General features: G+C 42.3%; 1 protein-coding gene across 1 annotated transcript; it reads left to right on the top strand.

Annotated features, from left to right (window-relative positions):
- Positions 1-74: 74 nt before the first annotated feature.
- On the top strand, positions 75-11,151 carry LOC124281645 (solute carrier family 40 member 1-like). Its single transcript, XM_046717579.1, has 8 exons — positions 75-288; positions 1,478-1,545; positions 2,451-2,610; positions 3,429-3,671; positions 4,396-4,611; positions 5,588-5,902; positions 9,153-9,563; positions 10,488-11,151. The coding sequence occupies exons 1-8, from the start codon at positions 267-269 to the stop codon at positions 10,808-10,810; spliced, it is 1,758 nt and encodes a 585-aa protein (XP_046573535.1). The 5' UTR covers positions 75-266; the 3' UTR covers positions 10,811-11,151.
- Positions 11,152-20,667: the final 9,516 nt, after the last annotated feature.

Consider the following 20,667-nt stretch of genomic DNA (forward strand, 5'->3'; position numbering starts at 1 on the left):
GAAATTCTGAATGCAGAATCGGCAGTAATAAATATGTGTTATGAATACATTAGAGAGCAACTGATTCGGGTTGGTTTTGTTCCTGAGAGAAACAGTTGTGACGTCGTTCATACAGTGTGGGTGAAAACATACTCTGTCTAGAACCCTTCACACCGACTATGCCAGTTGACAAGATCCGCTGATACAACAGCCAGCGTATCATCGTTTGTGGCAACCTTTGGCAATATTGGGCAATATTTGGCAGTCTGTTACAGCTGAGGGCAAGTATGGCCGACACAAACAAATGCTGTAAGTTCCATGAGAGTTTCTTTGTTTTCATGACGTCACATGTCAACTTATATAGAAAGTGAGTGAGTCAATTTGGTCTTGAAAGATATTTCAGCTATACCACGATGTGTCAGCTTGATTTGGGGGTAAAGATAAATGATGCAGTGTTATATGTTTTAGGAGATGGTATGTTGTGGATTACGACGGGACGACGTATTCCTGCAAGAGGAGATGGTCAAAGTATTCGTACAAGTTAAGATGGTGTATTGTAGCTAATGACAGGACAAAATACTCGTACAAGTTGAGATGGTGTATTGTGGAGTAATGATAGGACAAAGTATTCGTACATGTTGAGATGGTATATTGTGGATTAATGATAGGACAAAGTATTCGTACATGTTGAGATGGTATATTGTGGATTAATGACCGGACAAAGTATTCCTGAACGAGGAGATGGTATATTGCGGATTTATGTCAGGACGAACTATTCCTGCAAGAGGAGATGGTAGATTGTAGCTAATGATAGGACAAAGTACTTGTACAAGATGAGATGGTATATTGTGGATTAATATCAGGACGAAATATTCCTGTAAGAGGAGATGGTGTATTGTAGTTTATGATTGGACAAAGTACTCGTGTAAGTTGAGACGGTATATCGTGGGTTAATGATTGGACGAAGTATTCCTGTAAAAGGATATGGTATATTGTGGACTAAGACGGGATGAAGTATTTCTCCAAGTGGAAATTGTATATTGTAGCTAATGATAGGACAAAGTACTCGTACAAGTTGAGATGGTATATTGTGGGTTAAGACGGGACAGAGTATTCCTGCAAGATGTGATGGCATATTGTAGCTAATGATAGGACGAAGTACCCGTGCTCTCTTTTGTTCTTTTCACCTTCATGAGTAAAATTTGTCATCGCTTTGCTGTCAAAAACATGCTCGGCTCAGTCCAATATACAGGGGAATCCATGCAAAAACTATCTTTATACACATTATTACAACACGCCCTGAACCTTACATAACTCAAATTGTTTCAGTTAAGTTCAAACACAATAATGAAGTACCCTGGTGGCCCTTTTCCGGGACAGCCATTACTAATTTTCTGTGATCCGGTGTTTTGCCTTTTACGCCAAGTATGTTTCTGCGGACAATCGAGACTGGTTAATTTCTTCCCTTGATGTTCAATACATTTTATATTTCTTTCAGGGTGGCCGAGATGGTGCGTGCACCCGACTAACATGTATATCTACAGTAGCCATTTCCTGTCTTCATGGGTGAGATTTTAGTGTCTATATGGTTATACACGCATGGCATCTATAAGTTTGCGAAGTGTAGATTAAAACGAGCTTACCTTAATCTTTGAATTAGTTTGTAGTCAAGGTATAAACGTCTGGACACAGGTGATCAGTCGTCAAAAGTGCTGTTATTCGCTGTGCAGAGTTACGCCCCTTTGACGTGACAGAAACCTATGATGCGGGTTCTAGTCCCATATTCACCATGATTACGTTTCTTGGTTTGTCAAGAAGGCGCTGGAGTGATATAGCTCTGAGACCTGCATACATTTTCTCCTCTCTGCAAGCTGACGGACCGTAGGATTACTGATATACTGTTCAATCGGCGTTCAAGTTATCAACGAAATTATTACGTTGAAAAACAGAAACAATTATTCAAGAGGAAGTACGATCCTCGGTCGCATTGGGGTAACCTAGTGGCTAATGCGTTCGCTCGATACACCGAAGGAATGGGTTCGGTTCCCCACATGGCCACATGTGTAAATCCCATTTCTGTTGTCCGCCTCAATTTTGGAATATTGCTAAAAGCAGCGAAAAACAATATTCACTCACTATTGTCGTTTCTGGTTTAGGACAGACGCCGAAAAAGGTTCCAGGCATGAAAATAGATTTATCAGAAAAAAAACCCAAATGGATCTCTCATTAGAAACCAACAGGGTGATGAGAAACGTTTTAAAACTGTTTGTGGGTACATGTTACCAGTGTCCTCTGTTGTTCCAGGGTGGTGGGGTTGCCAGTGGTTAAAGCGTTCTCTCGTCACCCTGAAGACCCGGGTTCGATTCCCCACATGGCTACAATGTGGTCCCCCACCATGATATTGCTGGAATATTGCTATAAGTGGAGTAAAATCATATTCATTCACTCAATTACTTTATTGCTACTTTCAGGGAGATCATATGTGGATATTCGGGTCTGGTCTGCTCCTGGTGGAGATCCTGCCCGAGTCCCTTCAACTGACGGCCATCTACGGCCTGAGCGTGGGCATAGCGGTGCTACTACTAGGGGCGCTGATCGGAGACTGGGTGGACAGGACAGGGAGACTTCGAGGTACACACAGTACACAGAGGGTCACAGCGATGCTAACAACTCTGTCGTAACTCGACATCGCACATTGGGATAAATGCTCTGTCGTAACTCGAAACTATACAATGCTGTGTGATAATATATGTCTTAAGTCGACATCATACGCGCAGTGCAATATAGTAATGCAATATACGCTATCGTAACTCGACATAACACATTGCGATATAAAAATACGTAACTCAGTCGTAACTCGACATCACGCAGTGGGATTTAAATACCGCGTTGTACTTAGTCGTAGTTCGACATCACACATTGCGATATGATAATACGTTATACTCAGTCGTAACTCGACATGACACATTGGGATATAATGCTATATTTAGTCTCGACATCGAACAAAGGGATATACCAATGAGTCATACTTTACTTTTATTTTAACTCTACAACAAGCCATCGATATATCGAAAGAATCCACATCATCATCATCATCATCATCATCATCATCATCATCATCATAATCAATCACAACAAAAACAGCAATAATCATTTTGACGCGATCATTTTGTTCGTGGCTCAGCTACATGAGAACATTCCGATTCTGAATCAGACAATCCAGTGATTAATATTATGACCATCGTGCTATGTCGTCGGGGTACAATGACATGGAATCAACCAGGTCACCGAGTGTAGGCACCTCGATTCAATGGCCTTAGGGCCACTTCTAAAATCGAATCCGAACTCAACCTAACGATATTTAACACTGTTATGTATATAGTTGGAATGTTACTGAATGCGGCGATAAACAACATTCATACACTAACAGCCTGTCCTATATTCCCCAGCCGTCCAGACAGCGCTGATCCTTCAGAAGACGTTCATTGTCCTGTCTGTGGCGACTGTTTGTGCCTATCTGTGGTACAGAGACTCAACGGACGAACCAATGGTGGGCTGGAAGCAGAATCTCTGTTACGGAGTTATCATCCTGTTCGCGGTGCTGGGTAATCTGGCCCAGGTTGCACGTGTGATTACCATAGAGAGAGACTGGGTTGTGGAGATCTGTGGTGGGGACAGCGACATGTTGGCCAGTAAGTATTTACATCATCAGTGCAATAGCGTCAGCCGGTTACCAGTATTAAATAATCACATCTCCGTTTGATTATGACTCTATACATACCATGAGCCCATTGTCTACATTGTCTGCATGGTCATCGACGTCAAAATGTTGGTTTCCTTTGGTAATTATGTCCAGAGAGGTGTATGGCTGTAAGTACTTCCGGCAAGGGGCGATAATTGGAATTTTGTATGGAGACAAGTCTGTCATACAGACCCGAAACAAATATACTCATGCCAATAATGGTTGTCACCCCCTTCAATTTTTTAATTGGAGAGTGGGTGTGGAGGTGGGCGTGTGAGATGTGTGTGGGTTGGGGTGGGGGGGGTGACAACCATTATTGGCATGAGTATATATCCGAGAAAACCCACGCAAATCTAGAATATGTAGTAAAACCGATTACCATAGTTTCAGAAAATGAAGGAAGTCCCTAGGCTCCTTTTCATTATATTTTATTTACATAATTTAGGAACCACTCTTTCTGTAAATATGTTCATTTCGGTGACTAGATGATAGTCTATATGGAGACTAGATATTATCTGTGATTTATGCAAAACCAGATATTTTTCTTAATTCAATATGTGTGAAAATAAATAAAACAAATAAAAGCATATTGCAATAAGCATAGTCATTTTGTTCAAGCACTTAATAGAACAAATTTCCAATTTTCGATAAAATCTGATGTTTGTATATTTCAGGTATGACTGCAACATTGAGAAGGATCGATCTAGGAACTATGGTCTTGGCTCCGATCGTCACGGGTCAGATTATGACTCAGTTCGGACTGAAGGTCTCGGGTGTGTTCATCGGGGTGTGGAATGCTGTCTCCGTCTTCTTCGGCTACTATCTCATGTGGAAGGTGTACCAGACTGTGCCGTCTCTCAGGAAGGACAAGAAACTCTGGAAAGGAAAAGGTAGACAGGAAAGAGTTTTACTGAACGTCGTGATGGTCGTTTTGTTACAGTTTGATTGTGATTCAGTCATGCAGGTTGAAATGTTTACACATTTGATGAATATCCCGGAACAAAGTACAAGCAGCAGAGCTCATTATCGGAACTAAGACGGGATTCGAACTATATTCAGGCATATCCTGGAACTTTCGACCACTGGTCTAGTTGTATAATCGATAGTCTGATGGGATAATTAAGTGTATGCTTTACGTAATCTATCTATCTGTCTCACTGTCTGTCTGTCTGTCTACCTATCCTCTCCTGCCTGCCTGCAGGTGCCTGCCTGCCTACCTACCCCCTACCTATCTACCCTATCTATCTATCTATCTATCTATCTATCTATCTATCTGTCTCTCTGTCTGCCTCTGCCTGCCTGCCTGCCTGCCTACCTACCTACCTACCTACCCACCTATCTATCTATCTATCTATCAACCTATCTATCTATCGACAAAGACTCAGACACACACAAGCGCGCGCACGCACGCGCACACACACGCACACACACTCACATACACATTTTAAGTGTAACACCTGTTCGTGTGTCATCTGAACTACCTTCGAATCATGATTAACGTATTTAGAAAATACAGTTTAATTGCAGTCGACAATTGGTTTTCAGTCCCAAATTATGTTAAAACAGGTGTCTCGCTCCTCCTCGGAAAATTCAATTCTGTCCACGTTTCCAAATTAGAACGTCATATGCAATGACAATCGTTAAGCCAGACTGTACAGTTTGAGATGAAATCGTCCCTATAAACAATTATTCCGGATGAACGAGTTTGTGGAAAGTAAGACAAAGTAAGACAGTTATTATTATGCGTTTCCAGAATTTAGTGGCCAGAATACGATGTTTCCATATTAACGGATTCCGTACTGTTGAGGTATCATTGTAACTGAATCATATATAGAGAAAAATGTAAACAATAATTTCAATCGTCAGGCCTCGGTTCCACAACTATCCATGAAGACAGCCATATAAGGTTGGCCGACGTCACAGCCTACCCTCAACTGAACTGTAAAGATCCTCTGGTGTCAGAAAACTCAAAGGCGTTGGATGACCCAGCCACGCCACCACTTGCTGAAGCGGAGATTGACGTTAATGATGGAGACTCCAGCTGCTTAAGCCGCTTCTTCTACAGCTTCATAGTGATGTACAGAGGGATGCGGACCTACAAGAGATACGACGTCTTCCGGGCCGGCTTGGCGCTGGGGTTCCTCTATTTGACTGTTCTAGGCTTTGACGGGGTCACAGTAGGTAGGTAGGATTTTCTGACTTCGCTAAAGTTCGTAATGAGCCCACAGCGTACCCGTATTAACTACCCGTACGATGTTCATATTCTTGACAACACATCTCCGCCATACAAGACTCCATATCCAAGGGTACACCGTAGCATGTCCTGTTGCAAGATCTGCTTTGACTGTTTCTTGCAATATTTCAGATGTACTATGGCGGCCTGCATATACCCGATTCTTGTCAAGGCAGAATCAGTGACTGATGCTATGAGCAAGTGTAATGCCATAAGGGCACGATGACCCTCAGGTCTGACCACCCGACTCATTAAGTTTGTTCGAATGTTTGCTTTGGTTTGTTTGTTGTTTTACGCCGCACTCAACAATATTCCAGTAATATGGCGGCGGTCTGTAAATAATCGAGTCTGTACCAGACAATCCAGTGATCAACATCATGAGTATCGATGTAGGGCGGTGGGGTAGCCTAGTGGTTAAAGCGTTGGTTCGTCACGCCGAAGACCCGAGTTCGAATACCCACATGGGTACATTGTGTGAAGCCCATTTCTGGTATCCCCCGCCGTGATGTTGCTGGAATATTGCTAAAAGCGGCGTAAAACCAACTCGTCAGTCAGTCAGTCAGTATCGATGTACGCAATTGGGATATCCCGCCAGTCATCTCTCACGACAAGCATGTATTGCTGAAGACCAATTCTAGTCCGAATCTTCACTGGTTCTCTGAAGTAGGACCCAGCAACTGATGCTTCTCCCAGAGGATCCCGTGGCCATTCTCATGGCAGTTTTCGAGACGTTTCCTGTGGTTAAACCACTAGGGAAAGTTATGTCCATTGTTCTTGGAAGTGTTTTATTAGCATAACTGATTAACTGCCCTAGGGCAATTATTTCTATTTAAAAACAATAAAAGTGTACTTATTTTGATAATCTTCATCATGCCTAATACATTACACGCGTATTAAATAAGTATGCCCTCGCGGTGTAAGCCGTTTAATCACCCTCACTACGGTAGTTATTTAAATAAACTTAACAGGATGTCCTAAAATTGTCAGGTTATGTCCTAAAATAGACAGGTACACAGTTCCAACATGGATACCTGCCAGTGCAGACCGAGATAGTATTGGGTTTAGACGGGCCGAATGCCGTCGTGATATATGAACTACAGAGTCGTGCAAAACGTTTTTGGACACTTGACGTCATTTCCATACACTTACATCCCAGATAGCATTCAGACGTTGGCCCAACGTTGGCAAAGGTTTTGCCAACATTGCCAACATTGGGCCAACGTCCGAATGATATCTGGGATGTTATTTCAGTGTAGCATAAATACATTTTATGAAGTGAGTTTAGGATGGATCTTTGTAAAATTTGACAGGCAAATTTGAAATCATCTCTGCTCTGCGCACATAATTTCAGTTCTATTCTCCGACCACTATTTAACTAATGACATCACATTTATCAACTTACGTATGGTTCCACAATGCACAATCCCATAGGCCGCCATGTTAAAGGAGTTCACGGCACTATACACATGTTGATTACATTGTTGCCATTTGATAAATATGCAGTGGAAAATTAAACAGAAATTATGTGATTGTAGGTAGGATGCACAATCCCGTAGGCCGCCATGTTAAAGGAGTTCACGGCACTATACACATGTTGATTACATTGCTGCCATTTGATAAATAAGCAGTGGAAAATTAAACAGAAATTAAGTGATTGTAGGTAAGATGATTCCTCACAAATGTGCAAAAGTTGACTTGGATCTTACGAAAATTAAATTCAAGAAAAATATTTATGCTACACTCAATTAACATGTAAGTCTATGGGAATTACGTCCAGTGTCCGAATACTTTTTGCACGTCTCTGTACTTTATGGCGGGGTTTACACGGACTAGAGCTAAAATCATGAAATATCTCAAGGCTATTTCAGTGTTTCCCGAGGTGCTACTGGCAAACAAGGATAAGTTGAGCACCGACCTGACAATTGACCCGTATTAGCATGTATGAGTGCCGCCCACTGGCGCTTGCCATTATTAGCGAAGGGGCCCGAGGTTGTCCGCGATCATGTGCAGTGTGATGGGTGAAGCAAGGCGCAAGGCGTGTGCAGCTACGCGTGGAATCAATTTCATCGTCATGAAATGCACGTGCACTAGCCTACATCTGTTCTACCTTTCACAAACCAAATGGGCTTGCTCATTGCCGTGCACCGCCTACTTCTCGTAAACGCGTTCGTTCTCTGAGGTTTGGTTAATTAACATGAAATGGCTCGATTAATCACTGTTTACGTTACGACGTTACACCACCAGTCGTGGGTTTGTCACCGCTACGTTCTTCAATTACCCGTGAATAACATTCGTCACCACTCGCCCCTTTCCGTAACCTCCAAGAAGCTATTCGGCTTGTCCCGGAATAACACGAGTTGGTCACGAATGCCGTGAATAAGTGTCGCCGCGTTTGTATTTTTAACCAACGAATCAAACCCGGCCTAGACAATCAGCTGGGACCAATGAGCGCCCAGATAACATATTCACTATTCCTCGTGTTCCAATCATAGCCTTGCGATCATTTACAAATTGCCTCACTATCACAGAGTTCATGCACATTGAGGCTTCCTCTCCTTAGCTGACTTAAACTATGCAACGTCACTACTACAACATGCCGTATGTATTTAGGTAATGGCGGAAGGTCGTGTGTACAAGGTAGTATAGGTGTGGCGGCATCAACATTACAGCAATGTCCCCATGTCCGATTCTGACTTAACAGTATTTATATCACAAATTAAGTGACCTTTGAATGTTGAATACTGTGTAAACTTTATCAACCAAGTCACTGTTAGAAGAAATATTTGCTTTTTTTAGATTAAGTTTCCTCCCTTCACGGTGTAATATAAGAGGTGTGAATGGAGATATGTATCGTAGAATGTGTGAAGATGGGGTGAATGAAAATGTTATACATTTTTTGTGTGAATGTAATGATAACAATGTAATTAGAGATAGATATATTCCTGTAAATAGTCGCTAAATTTTGTCGCTAATTATAATATATTAACTAATAATTGTAGACATACCTTTGTAAATTGTTCGAATTACATCAAAGAAGCTCTTGCTTATAGAAATAGAATGTTACATCTTTAGCCATTTAAATACATTACTTTGTAAAGTTTCTCCTATTCTACAAAATTGTACTCTTTTGTGTATGTATTGTACATGGGCCGATGGCTAACAAACTGAAATAAAAGAATTGAATTGAATATCCCGCAGGTTACATATACACACAGGGCGTGTCCGAGTCCACCCTGGGGCTACTGATGGGCGGGGCAGCCCTTAATGGCGTCTTCGGTACCATGGCCTACCCAGTGATCAGACGTCGAATTGGCATCGTTAGAACTGGACTCGTTGCCCTAGGAGCTCAGTGGATCTTCTTAACACTGTGTGTACTTTCTATCATGCTGCCCGGTAGTCCCTTTGACCCTTACTACTGGTCAAGGTCCCCAGATGACCTTACCAAGATCGACAACTGCACCTACGTCAACACTTCCGTTCCGCTGGGGGCGGGGTTGTTCAACGTCACCGGTGATGGACAGGAGGGTGTCTGTCAAGGGAAGGAATCGGCGCCAATGTCAATCATCTCCATCTGTGTGTTTATGACTGGTATCATTGGAAACAGATTTGGTAAGCCGTTTATTTAAAATTTTGTAAAAAGGAGAATATATTTGGTTAAAGCTGCTTGTAAAAGTAGAATTCGTTCTTAAAGACTCGGATAATTCTTTAATGGATTTGGCCGCCTCCGTGGTGTAGTGGTTAGAGCGTCCGCCCGGAGAGCGGAAGGTCGCGGGTTCGATCCCCGACCGCGTCATACCAAAAGACGTTAAAATATGGTACTTGTTGGTCCCTGCCTGGCGCTCGGCATTATTGGATACAACAAGGACTGGTCGGCTCGGAGTCAGTATACTGTGTCTGAGTGGGGTATTCATGCTTCACTGCGGCGTGGTATCTCAGTGAGCTAGCACTATAAAACCAGCTTCAGTCTGGGCTAGTACAAGCAGCCGCACATACACATACACACGCATGCATGTCGTCATATGAGCGAAATATTCTCCAGCACGACGTTAAACCCAATTTCACCTCACCTCACCTTTAATGGATTTAATTGTGATGATGTACGCTCTAATCTATTGGCGAATGTTTTTCTTGGGTACAGTTCCATGTTCTTATCCGGACAGGGTGGGAGGGTAGCCTATTGTTAAGGCGCTCTCTCGACACGTCGAAACCCGGGTTCGATTCCGCACATGTGTACAATGTTGTGAGGCCAATTTCTGGGTACCCTGCCTTCACATTGAACAAAATAATGAAAGTGGCGTAAAATCCAAATCAAGTCTTAACCTGCCACCCTAATGATCAGAGTTGTATGCAGAGTTGAGTCGCTTGGTCGTGCCAGAATGCTATGGCCATGGGTTCCAAAACCTGATATGATTATATAATTCTTGCTGTTTCTTTGCTTCCATTAACCTTCTAGTGCAAGAATAACTGCCCAAACATCATCCACACAAATCTATCCAAGTATGTGTTTTTAAAGGTGAATCATTTTGTCCACAGGGGTGTGGATGGCGGACTTAACAATTACCCAGCTGTTTCTTGAAACCGTGGCAGAATCCGAAAGGGGCGTGGTTAACGGAGTACAGTCGTCAATCAACATGCTTATGGACATGTTGAAATTTGCCCTGGTGGTCGCTTTGCCCCGTCCACCGCTCTTCGGTTTTCTGGCGATCATATCGTTCTGTTCCGTCACCACAGCCGATGTACTGTATGCATCTTATTCAAGAAGAACCAGAGGCCATCTTTTCCATTTTACTGATTGTGGAAGGCCAGAAAAGAAGACTAGAGCTCAACAGAATAACACAAAATCAGCATTTGCCTAGAAAAATCTAAAACATCTGATGTTTACCTGTAGTTCGTATGGTATCATATAAACACATATGACTTGCTTTCATCGAAACAAATAAAAGACTTCAGTATGCTTAGTGGACGTAATAACTTTATTGAATCCTGTGAATTAAATTGAACGTTTATATAACTGTCAAAACAAAATCACAGGTTTTCATGAAAGAAAGCCATTTGTGTTTTAATATCCATTAGATACCACATGTGAGTATAACGATTGGATCTAGTTTGAAATATACTGTATATAAGTCAATCGTGAAAAGTCCAAGATGGCTGGCAAATGTTTATATACTGAAAGCCATTAAAAACGCAATTGGTATTTGTTGTCCTGAAGCTTACAAAAGTTCTATTGAAGATTTTTTCCTGCGATACAGAGGATGTAGGGATAAAAGGCTGTTATTCTGGCCCATTTCGAGTTCGAGTCTCGGAGCATTCCTCTCACATGAACTTTGATACTTAAAACTGAACCTTTAACGTTTGTCGTAAACACAACCACATTCATGCCACACGTTGTGCACATGCATTACCTGCACCCAGGCCCTGTAAAAGCACAATGAATTGTGGAGCTCAATCACTTTGAGAAAAAAGGCACACTTGACACAAGACGAAAGGAATCAGGTTATCGGTATGGTCAGCCAAGGTGCTTCAGATGTGATGATTGCCAGGCACTTAAATGTGCATCCATCCACTGTAAGTCGACTCAGACAACGTTTTCGGGCTACCGGAAGTGTTGCTGATCGTCCGCGACCTGGTGCACCACCTGTGATAACAGCTCGACAAAACCGCAATATCCGAGTTTCACACTTGCGAAATCGGTTCCAAACAGCTGATGATTAGGCAAGGAGGACAATTGGGACAAGTCAACGTCATTTCAGCGTCCAAAAGGTGCAAGGACGCCTTGCTGCCTTCAACATCCGGTGTCGTCACCCGTACCGTGGTCAAACCTTATTGCATCGCCACAGACTTGCCAGACAGCGATGGGCAGCAAATGGGGCCAATCTTGGCAACAGGACATGGCCAGATGTCATTTTTTCAGATGAATCCAGGTTTAACTAATCCTTTGCAGATGGACGTCAACAGATTTATCGACGTAAAGGAAAAGACTTGCGCCAAACTGTGTCCTTGAACATGATCGTTTTGGAGGGGGGTGACGTCATGATCAGACCACAGACCATCAGAGGCTGCAGACCATCCAACAGCTGTTCCTGAGAAATGTGTGTCTTTCAATGCCCCAAAGACTGCGAGCATGTCTTGCAGCGCACGGTGGACACACACGATATTGACTGCAAGTGACCCATCTTTTGTGTGATGTCGTTGCTGCGTCACTGATGTTGCTGTTGACTGGACATTTTCAGATGAAATTCTTCACAGATGTTCACTTCAAACATATCTGCCAGTTAGGTTTATATATGTTGAAATTAGTGTGAGTAAAGAAAGTATGAATGTCGAATTGCATTTTTAATGGCTTTCAGTATTAAGAATATTTTACGTGCACAACTGCTCTCTTTTTTAAAGTAAGAAGGTAAACTGGATTGGTTTTAAGATTTTTGTGGGTTATTTTTTAAACTCAAAATAGATTAAACTGATGAGATAAGAATAACTTAATTCTTAGCACAAGTTTTGCATTGGTATTTAGACGTATACCGAAGAAACAAACCTATGGGGTTGTAGTCTGTAAATTATTATAGACATAAATTCAAATTTTGAAAAACCCGGGGTTGAGCAAAATTACTGCATTCTTTACACAAACTAAGGTGATATTACAAGGAATTTATCACAGCTAGCCAGGAAAAGAAAATATGTTGGGTTATGTTATGTTCCCCCACCTCCAAGTTTTAAAACATCGACTAATCGTTTCTTCTTATTATTTATATAATATCATTATATATCATTGATGTTTCAGATATAATGAACCTATGTATGATCATAACATTAACCTCACCCAATGCACCGTTTGCACATGAGTCTATAGCTTTCTCGTAACATTCAAACCATAATTGTCTCCACGTATTTGCATACATGTCTCATGTACCTTTGAGGTATTTGCACATTTTGTTCTAAATATTGGCATGATATTTGTTTACAGATTATCAAAAGCCTGTCATTGTTTGTTTGTTTGTGGAATAAGATTATTTCTGATGATCGTCATGGCCCAGGGCGTCGTCAGATTCTTACAAAGGGAATGTGTTATAAGGTGAGGTGAAATTGGGTATAACGTCGTGCTTGAGAATATTTCGCTCATATGATGACGTACATGCGTGTGTATGTGTATGTGCGGCTGCTTTTACTAGCCCAGACTGAAGCTGGTTTTATAGTCCTAGCCCACTGAGATACCACGCCGCAGTGAAGCATGAATACCCCACTCAGACACATTATACTGACTCCGAGCTGACCAGTCCTTGTTGTACCCATTAATGCCGAGCGCCAGGCAGGGACCAACAAGTACCATATTTTAACGTCTTTTGGTGTGACGCGGTCGGGGATCGAACCCGCGACCTTCCGCTCTCCGGGCGGACGCTCTAACCACTACACCACGGAGGCGGTCGAATGTGTTTTGAAGGTAGAAACAGATTACATATACTTCATATATAATCGGGTATAGGGCGACTGTCATAGCGTACCCACAGTTCCTTACCTGCAAAGCGTTGTGCAGAACAATGGGTGGCAATAGCCTCTTTGGAATCAATCTAATACATATCAGATCTTTCACTTCGATACGATATCCCTCTTCTTGTAGATCTGACGACACCTCAATCATCAATTACCGGTAATGCTTCTAGATTTTCGGTACGAGGGAGCGGAGTATCTGTCTGGTTAATAAATTTCGAAAGTGAATGAAAATGGGGAGTTCCGAATGCAAAAACATAAAGTCATGCTATTATATAGGCGTGTATAATTTCCCACCCTTGTTGTTTCCGCGCGTCATGGCATCTACACGTAAGGGCGTTCCAACAAGGTTGTTTTTTTCGGTGGCGTTTTCGTTAGATGAGATCTAAATATCTAATCGAAGTTATACAGAAATGTATCGTTTAAAAAAGCTGACACCCTTTGCTTAGACTGGACGGTTAAAATCGCGTCTGATGTTTGTTTGTTTGAAGTGATCTTCAGTAACCCATGCTTGTCGTAAGAGGCGACTAATGGGATCGGGTGGTTAGGCTTGGTTGACACATGTCATCGTATCTCAATTGTGTAGATCGATGCTCATGCTGTTGATCACTGGGTTATCTGGTCCAGACTCGATTATTTACAGACTACCGCCATATATATATATATATAGCTTGAATATTGCGGAGTGAGGCGTAAAACTAAACTCACTCACTCACTGAAAACGGTTCATTGTCTCTACAGGAGGTTGTGACAATCGAGCACTATGCACAGTGCACGCCAAAAGGTGGCAAATATTGCGGAGTGAGGCGTAAAACTAAACTCACTCACTCACTGAAAACGGTTCATTGTCTCTACAGGAGGTTGTGACAATCGAGCACTATGCACAGTGCACGCCAAAAGGTGGCTGACAATTTAATGGAACCTTACTAATTGACGAGGATCGAACGCATAACCCCTATGCATGGTGGGTATACCGGGTCAGAATAGGAACTCCAAAGGCTGGGCAGGTCTTTATAACCAATAGTTAACCACGTGACCTTTAAATAACTGATATTCTTTGAATCTGAGATAGCCTAGTGCTTAAAACGTCCACTCCTCACGCCGAAGACTCGGGTTCGATTGCCCACATGGGTACAATGTGTGAAGCACATTTCTGGTGTCCCCCGCCGTGATGTTGCTGGAATAAGGGCGGTGGGGTAGCTTAATGGTTAAAGCGTCCGCTCATCACGCTGAAGATCATGGGTACAGTATGTGAAGGCCATATCTGGTGATATTGCTGGAATATTGCTGGAAAAAAAAGTCATATGACTATAATCTTCTAGCGCCTATAAGCTTCGTAAAACTATACTAGTGTGGAGTTTGGCGCTCACTCACTTACCTTTGCTGGAATATTGCTAAAAGCGGCGTAAAACCATGTCAAAACTATATCTGGAATATTGCTATTGCTAAAGCGGCGTAAAACCATACTCACTCACTCTGGAATATTGCACTAAAACCATACCCACTCACTCACTATTTCTGGAATATTGCTAAAAGCGGCTTAAAACCATACTCACTCATTTATCACTTGCTTGCTACTCCAAAACCCGGTTTTGTCTGTCCCGGGAATACGGATATTTGAGGTTGATGATCGCCTCGGTCGGCAACACTCCCACAGTGCCTGCAGGTGTTCACCATAATATTGACAAAGCAATAACGTCTTTATGAACAATCCAAACCCAGTTGAAAACAATCAACGAAGTACGCGTTTAGTAACGCTTCCAAATGAATAATCTTCTTGAAAGCATTCATTTCTCTCATGACTGAATAGGGTATAAACAGTTGGTACTTAAATATACTCTTTGAAGGCAACACGTTTTTTACAGCTCTGTACATCAAACGCTCGCCACATACAAGCCGGCATACGGAGACAGCGAGTGATAATTAAACGTAATCTTGAAATATAGTTTCATTCAAGTATTTTTCAGTACGGCGGTTGCGGAATTTTCGATGAATATTTGGCTTTTAGTCGTGTGTTTAGAATGTATTTTTTTTTTTAAATCTTCAGGAAACGTAACAAGTGAATAATTTTTAATCTTTCGCACTGTCATTACAGTTTAATTATAAAATTGCTGCATCTGCATGCGATGTTTTTGAAGCTAAGAAATAGGCTGAACAATGTATTCCGTTTTATGTAAACGTATTTCAAATCCACAATTCGTAACACGAGGTTCATTGTTTATTTCATAACGGAAGCATTTACGAGAAGCTCAAAAGAGGAAACATGGCAATAACAACTGCACTGTGTTTAATGATCTAAATACTTTGGAAGTGTTCCTGATTTTCAAAAACGCGAAGAAATCAACTTAACCGACCTGGGCCCCGTTCCTCAAAGTGATCGTAACTCCCGTGCTTTAGTAGGGGCGGTGGGGTAGCCAAGAGATTAAAGCGTTCGCTCGTCACGCCGAAGACCCGGGTTCGATTCCTTAAATGGGTACAATGTGTCAAACCCATTTCCCGTGCCCATTGCTGGAATATTGCTAAAAACGGCGTAAAACTAACTCACTCACTCACCCATGCTCAAGTCGTAGGGCTAACGCCACACAAAGCAATATTTGTACTATGGCGGCCTGTAAAAAACTGAATCTTGTCAAGACAGAACAAGTGACTGATGTTATGAGCAAGTCTCATGCCCTAAGGGCACGATGACCCTCAAGTCATTCATGTCACCAAACTGACCACCCGACTCATTCAGTTTGTTCGTATGATTGCTTTGGTTTGTTTGGTGTTTGCCTCACTCAGCAATATTCCAGCTATAATGCGGCGGACTGTACATAAACGAGTCTGTACCAGACAATCCAGTGATCAACAGCATGAGCATCGATCTACGCGATTGGGATACAATGACATGTGTCAACCAAGTCAGCAAGCCTGACCACCCAATCCCATTACTCGCCTCTTACGACAAGCATGGGTTACTGAAGACCGATTCTAATCCGGATCTTCACGGGTTTTGTTCGTGTGACAAGCATATCGGTTGCAAGGCACCTTTAGCAACTCATGTCCGGACGGGGTGTCAACAATTTAAGAAAAACAAACACGTTTGTGTTGTGTTTTTCCTCATCTGGATTTAACAACTTATCTCAGTATCATGAAGGGAGACAAGAGCCGGGCAAACTGTGACTCACAGCAAGTGTTTTGATTTGCTGATAGCTCGTATATACATATGAAACTACCAGTTGAAGTTTACTCTGACAGTGTCTAGTGTCTCTTCTGTCTCTTATGCACAGGGGTAATCAGCAGATTTAGTAAGTGAGTGTGGTTTTACGTCGCGTCTAGCAATGATTCAGCAATATCACGGCTGGGGACACCAGAAATGTGCTTCAAACATTGTACCAATGTGGGGAATCGAACCCGGATCTTCAGCGTGTCGAGCTGACGCGTTAACCATGAAGCTGCCCCACCGCCCCCAACAACTCTAGTCTGGAAACTGGTTCAACCCACCGTGAAGTCTGTCAAAGCAAGTCTAGAGTACTTTAGTGTCGACTTCATAGCAAGAACCTCAACCGCCTTTGCTTGGGGCTGTAAACCCTGAGGGACGAGGAAGACCAGAATGTTTGATCCCAAAGTCTTGCATCGTGTTACATTCGTCACTAATCGCCGCTTTCCGTAATCTGCAAGAAGACCAACATGTCCGAAATAACCCGACAAATAACGGCTGTATGTCTCAGAATATATTGACAAAATATGTCAAATATCGAGTCAAAACCAGTACTTGAGCTGTCTATCCATAAGAAAATCGTTCATGTTCATCATATTAGCTTCAAAATGCCACTCAAAGCAGTACTTTGTTCAAAATTGCCTCTGTTCACCCAGCAGAAAATGGGTACCCGGTGGGATAAAGTCATGTGACTATAACCCAGGCAGTTATCCGGGGTAATAACAATCAGATTGTTTGGGCGCTTCAAGAATGCATTGTGCATGGAGCAATATGCATGAGACATGGAATATTGTTATTATCATTATTATTATTATTACTATTATTATAACTTGAGGTGTCGATTTTCACGCACAGCACAAGGGGTGACCCCACTGATATATAACTTCCTTTCAAAAGTTTAGACTCACTAGTGTAAATATAGCCACTTACTTCAGGCAACTGTTCTAAACTAATTTTTGCAAAATATTCCATACTGTTTAAAGGTACTGTTTACACATGAACTGATGTATTGTAAAACAAATTTGTAATGCTGAAAAGATTATTGTTTTGTTTTTTTATCACTTTATTTCTTTTTGATCTGGGTACAGCATTTCATGCACATTTAACAAGTCAGCATATTTGTTGTATATATACTCTCCAAAAAACGAAACGCATCATGAAAATAGCAATTTCTACGTGAATGAATTGAAACGTGATTCATTTTACAAAAGGTTTTGCTCTGTTTATGAGTCCTATGGTGTTTATGTTTTGAAACATCACAACAAAACGCACCATCCGTAAAATACCCGTATTTAACAGCATGATTTTCAATTTCGGCGTGTAGTGTCACAGAATACACAATTCACATGCAATGCACGTGAAAGTTGGGGATCAGATAGTCTCAATGATGGGTATAAAAAGTTGATCGCTGTCTGTCGATTATTCACTGTATTTGGAATATTGTTGACGGTCGCAAAATGCCACGTCCAAGTGAAGCCAACCGTCATATCGCCATTGGTTTGCTTGAAGCTGGCCAGACTCAACGTGCAGTTGCCCGACGCATGAATGTTCACCAAAGCACCATTTCACGGCTCTGGGAGAGATATCGCCGGCAGAATGCGGTACCAGATGCCCCTCGTAGTGGGCAACCTCGAGCGACCACTGCGGCGCAGGATCGCTACATCCGGGTACATCACCTGCGTCATCGAACAGCTACGGCGACCAGTACCGCTCGTCAAATACCCGGATTGAGGAGGCTTTCTGCACAGACTGTCAGGAACAGGTTGAGAGAGGCTGGTTTACGTGGCAGAAGACCTTATTTTGGCCCTGTGCTTCGTCAACAACATCGTCGACATCGAGTTCAATGGTGCACCAACGTTCAGGCCTGGAACCTACCGAATTGGCGTAGCATCTGGTTCAGTGATGAATCGCGATTTCTATTGGAACGACGCGATGGAAGAATGGGGGTGTACAGACGTCGACGTGAACGTTTCGCCGACGCTTGCGTTCCCCAGGTGGACAGATTCGGCCGGGGCAGTGTTATGATGTGGGGAGCGATCACCCGCCATAGGAGAAGTGATTTGGTGATGATCCAGGGCAACCTGACAGCTCAACGGTACTGTGACGAAATCCTACGCCCACACCTCCTTCCAATCATTGATCGCCAGAGGGAGTTGTTTCAACAGGACAATGCCAGGCCCCACGCAGCACGTCACACTAGAAACTTCCTCCAGAACCACAACATCAATGTGCTCCCCTGGCCCTCAAGATCACCGGACTTAAACCCGATCGAACATCTGTGGGATGCCCTGGACAGACGGGTGCGACGACGTAACCCTCAGCCCCAGACACTTCAGCAACTCGCACAGGCACTACAGGCAGAGTGTGCTGCGATTGGGCAACACGAGATTCTGAGACTTTTTCGTTCGATGCCGAGGCAATGCGGTGCAGTTCTGGATGCCCACGGTGGTCACACGAGGTATTGACTTCAGCGCCACCACACGTCTCCATGTGACACTCAAACTGACTTTCCTCGAGTTGGTGCCAAAGACGGATAAGTCTGCATTCCCAGTGTGCAATTTCGCTATATTTCATTGACTCATAAAGCCTACAAGATGTTTCAAAATAAACATAAAAATACAGTTGAAATTCCTATATGCGTTTCATTTTTGGGAGAGTATATATTATATAGCAAGTAAAATAACGCTTTACACTCTCCTACCCAGAGTTCCATGCTGCCAGCCAGCATAGTACCTCTGCCACAGGCCACAAAGATGTGACGATTCGTCACATCTTGCACCGTCCATTCAGTATAATGTACATATTTCTTAACTGTTTTACTTTTTACGAGTCTACACATCTAATTATACACTTTTGATAGAATGGTTTAGTTTCACTGAGAAAATATCCTAAAACATGTAACACTATTTCGATTTGCGTAGCGATCCTTTGTTTACATAGGTTGTACGGCTCCACGTGCTTTCATTGAAGCCGACGGAGAGCAAACGATGCAGCCAGTTTCATATATATATATGTAGTGTCATAAACCTTACTGCCGCAGTTGTGGAAGAATATATATGTAAAAATGTAAAACATTATGAACAGCGCGCCGAAAGGCTTGCGTAAGGCCAGTCTCTTCTTATTATGAATGTGCGCGTTTGTTTACAAACAAGAGAAAAAGCCCGGTCACGTGATATGCAAATTAGCCTGTGGCAGGGATGTTATGCTGTCATTTTAGGATTCGCATGACATGTATGGAGTTTTGAGAAAGTAGTTCGTGGATTGACGTAATTTGCATAGTTATCAGATTTGGATACCAAGTTTATCAGATTGCTTTATTGCACCGATAACACCTTCCATTAAATGATAAATATGGTTACTGCATCGACAGAGACTATCCCCTGTGTATTGAAGTGATTCGCGTGAACTAAACTATAGGAAGCGGCCCATAAATGTCTGTTCTGAGCTCTTTAAGGACCACCTATAAAGAGCATACCGAAGCCACCAAAATGTATGCGGCACTTCTCCACACGCTGCAAAGACGAGTGCAGGAGCTATTGCCAGCACGATCCAAAAGATCGAAAGCGAAACCCGGCAGAAATCGCTACGATCATGGAAAGCCTCGCAGATTTTTTATATTTTCCATAATTGTGGGGAAAAAAGTGAAAAAATATAATTTTTTATACTATTTTCGTCATAACCTTTTACAAAATTCTCCAATTCTCATAAGTCATATATCAAATTGTAGGAAATCCATAGTTGGTCATTTTCCATATATACATGTCTTTTTATCTTTAACGGTTAGGTCTCAGGAAGTCAATTTATATCATGACTACCCGAAAATGCGAAAAATGGCCGCCAATTTTCGCACACCATTTTGCAAAATGGCCGCCATATAGAGTACATCAGTAAAATAAGTATGAGATCACCCCATGATCTAAAATATTTTTATCATTTCTTTGCAAATTCAATACGAGAAGCCTCACAGATTGTTGTAATTTTTTATATTTGGGGGGAAAAGTGGGGAAAAAATTGAATTTTCCAAAATGT

The sequence above is a fragment of the Haliotis rubra genome, unplaced genomic scaffold (genome assembly GCF_003918875.1).
Source record: "Haliotis rubra isolate DU_JTF1 unplaced genomic scaffold, ASM391887v1 Scf287, whole genome shotgun sequence".
In the NCBI taxonomy this organism is placed as follows: domain Eukaryota; kingdom Metazoa; phylum Mollusca; class Gastropoda; order Lepetellida; family Haliotidae; genus Haliotis; species Haliotis rubra.